Below are 7,949 nucleotides of genomic sequence, written 5' to 3'. Positions count from 1 at the left end.
CTTCACGTAAAACGAGTGAAACTGCATTGATACCGAGTAATAATAATAATATTATTCCAAAATATGAAACCCTCCTCCCCTTACGGTCCATCCTCTGCAGTGACATTATCCAAGGCAGGCAGTGCGTTGACGTAGGTGAGCATCGGCAACATGTAAGCCGCCGTTTTACCAGATCCTGTTTCGGCTATACCAATGAGATCACCTGAGATGAACATGGACAATTTCTAAAGGACCGACATGAAGTTACTAATAATCATAATAATTAATACTGACCGGAATAATACCTATTACTCGAAGCAAGGATTGCGCGGATTTAACAACAACAACAACGAAAACATATACAACAACAACAACAACATATACAACAACAACAACAACAACAACAACAACAACAACAACAACAACAACAACAACATATACGACAACAACAACAACAACATATACAACAACAACATATACAACAACAACAACAACAACAACAACATATACGACAACAACAACAACAACATATACAACAACAACAACAACAACAACAACAACAACAACAACAACAACAACATATACAACATATACAACAACAACAACAACAACAACAACAACAACAACAACAACAACAACAACAACATATACAACATATACAACATATACAACAACAACAACAACAACAACAACATATACAACATATACAACAACAACAACAGCCGAACTCCAATATAATCGTTCGTCCAATATATGGGTAATTTATTCCGCCCCTTCTTACGTTGTTCCATCGCCACCGGAATAGCCTGCATCTGTATAGGAGTAGGGCGTATCTGAGCAGGCCAACCTCACTGAACTGCTTCTCCTCTTACCCTCCCAACCTACATATCCAACTTCGTTAATCGCCTTCAACAACTCGACAGGTAAGGGGCTCTCTGCCCAAGTACCTTCATACAGTCATCATACCACAACTCCGTATATTCCCATCAAGACTACACTGCTTATCAATTCTATATTATGCAATATTTCCGAGATTAACGAGAATCGATGGCTATGAACATGTGTTGCGATGATGAGAGTACCCGTTTGGGACTGTGATGATAGCGACAATTTGTTCACTATCATTTGTCCTACAAAATAACACACATTTTCTGAGATTAATGAGAATCGATCTAAAAACAATATCGCATATACAACATAACGATGGCTATGAACATGTAATGTGAACACCCATTTGGGACTGCTGTGATTGCTTGTTTCCTATCAAATTGCTACTATATTTTTCTCAATGACGTATCACGAGTACGAGCAGTAGGCATAAGCCCAGAAGTATAGCATCAGGAGTAGTGAATGTTCAGCAGTCAAAAGCAGATCTTCGAATGATATCATCATCATTGTTATTGTCACTATACTCACGGCACAATGCGAGTCAAACTAAGCCGTGATGTCGGCGTTGGACTTAAACTCACACAAACACACACACACATTGTCACTATACTCACGGCAAGGTATGGGGACCCTTCCCCCTCTGAGGTAGATCTTCATATCCTCTCTGAAGATCTTCCAATCACGTTTGGTCATTTCCGAGCTCTTCTTCTCCGACCAATGAGTCTGATACAATAAAAACATCCCTACCCCGAATCGAACCGAAGACCTTTCCATCGTTAAACCAACCGCCTAACCTACTCATCTAAATACACCACACAAATGCAAGATAGAATCAGCGCTGCACAATCTTATCAAAATAATATCAACTCCATTTCAACAGCATCCTTTTCCTTTTTCACCGAGTTTTACGCCAATTCACGTAAAACGGAAATATTCCTCACTATCAAGAGTTATTCTCATTATTATATACTATGACTGATAATATAACGGAGTTCCACAATCCGTTTTACGACGTGAAGTGGCGTCGTAAAACTCGGTGAAAACCTCGAAAAATATGGCTCGTGAAATATGTTTTTCACTACTGCTTTTGATAATATAAAAAATGCTTTCTCTAGATTTTGATCGGAGACATATTCGAACAATATAACAGTCCTAGGAAAGACTATATACAGAACTTCCATGCCGATGACACGAAACGGACTTGCGCGTAAATCGTTACCCCCTTTCCAAGAGCTCCATAATCACTATCATCATCACTATCCATCATCATCTGTGACGATCTACTCTTCCTCCCAGTAGCAGCAGCAGGAGCAGCCTCTACCATCGTAACCCCCGATGCTATACCAAGCTTGTGACCTGAACAACAATCTCGCTACGCCCAGATGATCGATTATAATACACTCCTCCTACGTTCTTCCGACAGTTTATCATAGAAATTGTTTTTCTTTTTCTGCTCCCTCACATCAACACCAGCAATGAAGCCTCTGCCAAAGAGTAGTTGAGGTTGGACCTGGGCATCCCAAAAAAAATGACGACATGCGAATAGTGATAATTAATTTTCCGACTCTTGTAAAAGTGCGGGAAAATATGTCGGTGACAATATAGATTCTTCTGAAAATTCAGATTGGAGTTTCACCCTAGTGATATGAAAAACACTAGTGAAAAACATATTTTACGACTACTGCATGTCACCGCGAATATCGCGTTTTTCACCGAGTTTTACGACGCCACTTCACGTAAAACGGCTTGTGAAACTCCAATAATAAAATTATATAATTATATTTTACGAATAATAAAACTGTGTTGGAATATATGTAATCGCTTTCCTCAACTGCTGAACTCGGGAGTTTATATTCGGGACCCGAATTTGGGGTGGAAATGTATAGAAACCAATGCAAATTTGTCGAAATTTCCTCAAAAATTTCATACATGCAGTTGACCATGTGTGTATTTTCCCACACTGTAAAAAATATTAAAATCTTCTTCGCTTTCTGTACACTTCTACTACCCGAATTTGTACGTAAAATTCTGTAACAATTAGGACACTCAGTTGAGCTCAGCCGAGGAAAGCGATTACATATATTTCTGCGACACTTCACACTAGAGCGCCGCTCCTCTGTGATAAAGCAAATATCAGAGTACCAATTTTCAACCTGAAATTTTCCGGAAAAAATAATTTTCCCAAAAATTTCTTGTTTTTTTGCAACAGTATTGCAGCTAATCATACCACTCCTCCCCGAATTCTCACCCGATTTCGATACAACTCGTTGGTCTCTTCCTTACTCGTATCCTCCGAATTATCCCACTCGAAATTGAAAATATTTCTGAGGAGGAAAAAATCCATTTTTTGCCGAGAAAAATCTCAATTTCCAGTTCTGAAAAATTTCAGTCCAAAACAACCATCGTAAAAATCGGAAAAATTTCCCAAAATTACCGAAATTTTTCCGATGGTTTTTGCAATTTCCTCCTTTTCTCGTCATCTCTTTCCATCTTGTCAATGCCCAAATAACGCTTCTTGATCAACGCCAACTCCGCCTCCTCTTGCCGACTTCTAAGCTCCTGAGACAAGCGTCACGCGCCACAAAATTATCAACATCTTCTCCAGAACTAATTTTTCCACACAAAATGATTTCGAAACCCGACATCGAAGAGAATACGTCATACGCACCGACACGCTGTTACAACTGTTCTTATTCGTAAACCAAAATTTCGACCTTGTGAGAAAAACTGTCGGACATTTCCAGAGCGCTATCATCGAATCCATTGATACAAATATTCATAAAAATAAAATTTCCCGAAAATTTCCGAAAATTCCCAAATATCATTACATTTTCATCCAAATTCAACATGTGGAGCTCAGCCAAACTGCTTTGTGTTTTTCTCTTAAAATCGTCTTCTTTTCTATCCTTTCTCGAAACCCTCGAACCGTCCTCACTCTCCCTAGCAGCACGCTCACGACGCCGGGCTTCCTCCTCCTGTGAAAAAAATCATAAAATTACAGCGGAGCGATGCAAGTTTAACCATCCTTGAAATTTTTCAGATGAATCCCGCAATAATTTCGTGGCGGGTGACGGTGCACTCGGACGAATACTGTCGTCCATTGGAAATATTTACCATTCAAAAATGAATCGAAAAAAACGGGAAAAAATAAAAATTCCAGAGAGTAGCGGCAAAAAACCGAAAGGTGGTACTGAAAATTTCGGAAAAGATCCGCAAAAGATGTTTTCCCACTTCCTACAAGGTAAAGTTCACTCGGAATTTTTCACTCAGTCAATAATCGTTCACTGACCTCTTTCCTTCTACGTCTCCTTTCCTCCCTCTCCTCCTCTTTAGCCTTCCTTAATTCATCGTCCATCATTTTCTGATGCTCCCGACGTCTGAACAAAATCCACTATCGGAATTATTCACCCCTACATAATCGTCTGTCCAGCAATCATCGCGACACGTTTTAATTCCTCATCACGATATATGCAACCCAGTATACCCACTTTTCGGAAATTCAAATTAGAGAAAATCCACAAAAGATTACTCACGCTATTTCCGGATAATTATATTGGCTTCACTACGAAGCGTGGGAGGCTACCAGATAGATCAAACGACTCCTCTATATGTGGAGGTGTTAGGAAAAATCGGAAAATTCGATTATGCGAACAGCTCGAAGAGATATGCACGAAAAACTTTAATGATGGAGAAATGTCCTGCCCGGGGATCGAACCGGGCTGGACCTATGTAAAATTCATCGATTGAGTCCATGGACGTGGACTCAGTGAGCTCCGCCCCTTCGTCACGAAGGCCTAGTAATAACATTCATTCGAATTACCCTACATAAAATAAATATATGCTATTGTCACTACGATGAGAATCTTAAGTTCAACCACGTTAGATTCAAAACATGTCCAATAGTACCACCTTTTTCTCAAATCCTCCGCTTTCTCCTTAGCCGCTTGCTTCTTCTCCTTTTCCATTTCCTTGGCCATCTTCTCGCGCTCTTTTTTCGTCATAAATTTAACTCTAGGAAGTTTTCCCGCACCTACAGTGTGCTCATTGACGACCTTCCGGAGTTCGCTGGCACTTTTCGGGTGGTCCTCAGTAGCCGACATTTACGAGATGAAAATATCTTCGCCCTTAGAAAAATTTCCAGAAAAAAAATTCCGCAAAATCAATGCTTGCTCCCCCCAAAAAAAATCTGAAAAAAATTCAATTAATGTACAGAAAATTACTCAAAATTCCAGAAAAAATAATTCCCCGAGGGATCGAACCCGCGCCCACCCAACACCACCACCTTCGTTGAGAAACTTCATTTCGACGTAAAATAATCTGCTTCGCTCCGCTAACAATAATAATACCCATCTTATTCACTATGTGACTCAGCTACTAGGACATCATCATCACCATCTTGCAATCTTATTCCATCTTGCACTTCCTCAACGCTACTACCACCAGCATCTTCCTCCTCCCCACCCTTCCCCGTGTCACCATCATCAACCTCTTCTTCTGGTAAGAACGTAAACAACACGTGAAGTTCAATACAACAAATTCGACAAAGTCCTGCACGATTCCGTACAACCTGAAAAATACTTCGTGCAAAAAGCGTGCGCCCAGTTGATCGATTATACAACCTACTGTTTCTCCACATCCTAGACAAGTGCCTCTGTCACTCGGATCGAATACGTGCGAACGGCCAGTAGCGTCTTCGCCCTCATTCGATTCTTCCTCACTCGGCACATGGAGCATCTGATAAAACATCCTTAGCGGAGCGAAGCGATTTTTTTATTTTTACTTCCACTTCAATACTCGCAACCTGCAAGTCGTGTTCAGTCACCAATTCATCAAGAGCATCTTTAATCGCCGTAGTAACCTGACAGAAAACCTAAGATACGCCCCCCCCCTTCTCCATGGATCATCATCTATGGAGTAGGACTCATTCTGAATTTTCCACATTTTTCTTCAATCAGTTTCCAATGTAGATGTGATCGCATTAGGAACATTATTTTTATCGAACCCCGTGAAGACGTTATTTTTCAAATCTACACAAGTCCCTGTCACCTCCTGTAACACAGCCGGAAGATTTTTTCCTGGCAGCGCCAACGCATCTCGGCATAATCGACGGAATACCGGATAAAGATCCGCTCCCCAATGTTCCACAACCTGACCTAATCCGTATCTTACCACGTCAACCTAAAGATACCACCACCCGAGCCAACGCCACATATATCTGCGTAAACCACGAATCATCCTCATTAATGATTTCCACTGCATTCTGTGCCATCTCACTGAATATCCCCTAAAAGGTAAGCGTTGAGGAAATGCAAGATTGCAAGATTCCCACTTACCTGTGCCACCAGCCTCGCCCGCTGAGATCGCATTTCCTCTACCGAACAGCTTCGCCGTATTCTCTGAAATACCCGAGCCACGTCGTATCGCGCATGAGTAACCTCCGCAAACGATAAACGTTCAAGTTCGATTTCAGTGTCTCTTGGTAGGCCAAAGTATCTAGCGGAGCGAAGCGATTCATGAATACAATTTTTACCATTTCTTTACTCTATCTCCATTTGCACTGCAGCCTTACTCACTGAACAATGTCGTGGCAGCACAATTCGACCATTTCGGTACCTACCAAATTTTCCGCAAATTTTCCGTCGATCATCGAAAATTTTCGGAAATTTTTCGAAAATTATCATAAATTTTCCCTCACCTACCAATCCAACACAAACGCAAATGCCTCCGGATTCCGATCCAAGAAAATCGGCGTAGTGATGTCACCATTCGTCCACCGATCCGACACCGTCACTGCAAAAAGCGCACGCCCTGATGATCGATTATCATCCTATACACTACTCACCTGCCAGTACCGTAGAGGGATACTTATCTATTGTACTTTTGGCGAGCTGGAAGATCCTTCCCCCCACATTGAACGTCACTGTTGGTGAAGCTGTTGAAGACTCAACATCCGGAGAGGAAATACAAGTAGTCCACGCACCAGGAGGCTCCGACGACACACCATCTAAAGACGATGCCACAATTTGTCAAATCTCCACATATTCGAAAAGCCCACCGCGCTCGCCCCGGTAATCGATTTTAGGCGCGTTCTTCCACGTAACACAACTGCTTGACCGCATGCGTTTAGCTGGATGAGGTGGACCTAGTTCCCGTCGGACTGTAGTTGACGATACTGTGAGGTTCCCCGGGAGGAAGAAAGAGGACGACGACGACGAACCGGACATGCATACAAATCCTCTGTAGGGCCGTAAGGAACAGCAGTAGTGTGGGAAAATATGTACATGGTCAACTACATGTGTTGGCGATAGTGTGGAAATTCTAAACATATATTCCTACTCCAACACTGTATAGGAAACTCTTCCGAGCTCAGCAGGTGAGGAAAGCGATTACATATATTCCTACTCCAACACTGTATAGGAAACTCTTCCGAGCTCAGCAGGTGAGGAAAGCGATTACATATATTCCTACTCCAACACTGTATAGGAAACTCTTCTGAGCTCAGCAGGTGAGGAAAGCGATTACATATATTCCTACTCCAACACTGTATAGGAAACTCTTCTGAGCTCAGCAGATGAGGAAAGCGATTACATATATTCCTACTCCAACACTGTATAGGAAACTCTTCTGAGCTCAGCAGATGAGGAAAGCGATTACATATATTCCTACTCCAACACTGTATAGGAAACTCTTCTGAGCTCAGCAGGTGAGGAAAGCGATTACATATATTCCTACTCCAACACTGTATAGGAAACTCTTCTGAGCTCAGCAGGTGAGGAAAGCGATTACATATATTCCTACTCCAACACTGTATAGGAAACTCTTCTGAGCTCAGCAGGTGAGGAAAGCGATTACATATATTCCTACTACGTCCCCCCCACATTAAGGAAAAGAGGTCGCAACTAGACATGATCCGTATCTTACGAAACTCAACCTCGAATGGTATCTTTGCGCCGCACTATGAAGATTTTTACTCAAAATCACAAATTCGAATCTGGTTTATCAAACTTCAGCACCGAACCGAAATAGAAATGCTGAATAACAAAGAAAAATATCTTTAGCATGACCGACCGACCGACACATCC

General features: G+C 41.6%; 2 protein-coding genes across 2 annotated transcripts in view; both read right to left on the bottom strand.

Annotated features, from left to right (window-relative positions):
* Pmar_PMAR000622 (DEAD box ATP-dependent RNA helicase, putative) overlaps window positions 1–4,967 on the bottom strand; it is a gene marked incomplete at its 5' end in the record, with an annotated part of 7,000 nt that extends 2,033 nt beyond the window's left edge. Inside the window, 11 exons of the mRNA XM_002766486.1 lie at window positions 85–202; window positions 761–812; window positions 865–926; window positions 1,482–1,590; window positions 2,087–2,223; window positions 2,269–2,377; window positions 3,116–3,191; window positions 3,302–3,426; window positions 3,696–3,842; window positions 4,157–4,244; window positions 4,777–4,967. Of these exons, the coding sequence (XP_002766532.1) occupies window positions 85–202; window positions 761–812; window positions 865–926; window positions 1,482–1,590; window positions 2,087–2,223; window positions 2,269–2,377; window positions 3,116–3,191; window positions 3,302–3,426; window positions 3,696–3,842; window positions 4,157–4,244; window positions 4,777–4,967 (1,214 nt within the window). The remainder of the gene's footprint in view (window positions 1–84; window positions 203–760; window positions 813–864; window positions 927–1,481; window positions 1,591–2,086; window positions 2,224–2,268; window positions 2,378–3,115; window positions 3,192–3,301; window positions 3,427–3,695; window positions 3,843–4,156; window positions 4,245–4,776) is intronic.
* Pmar_PMAR000621 (phosphotyrosyl phosphatase activator, putative) overlaps window positions 4,968–7,949 on the bottom strand; it is a gene marked incomplete at both ends in the record, with an annotated part of 6,997 nt that continues 4,015 nt past the window's right edge. The window contains 6 exons of the mRNA XM_002766485.1: window positions 4,968–4,991; window positions 5,491–5,601; window positions 5,648–5,725; window positions 5,914–6,015; window positions 6,062–6,151; window positions 6,201–6,360. Coding sequence (XP_002766531.1) covers window positions 4,968–4,991; window positions 5,491–5,601; window positions 5,648–5,725; window positions 5,914–6,015; window positions 6,062–6,151; window positions 6,201–6,360 — 565 coding nt within the window. The remainder of the gene's footprint in view (window positions 4,992–5,490; window positions 5,602–5,647; window positions 5,726–5,913; window positions 6,016–6,061; window positions 6,152–6,200; window positions 6,361–7,949) is intronic.

This window comes from Perkinsus marinus, assembly GCF_000006405.1.
Source record: "Perkinsus marinus ATCC 50983 genomic scaffold scf_1104296972806, whole genome shotgun sequence".
Taxonomy (NCBI): Eukaryota; Perkinsozoa; order Perkinsida; family Perkinsidae; genus Perkinsus; species Perkinsus marinus.
This window is presented reverse-complemented; position numbering and strand designations above follow the sequence as displayed.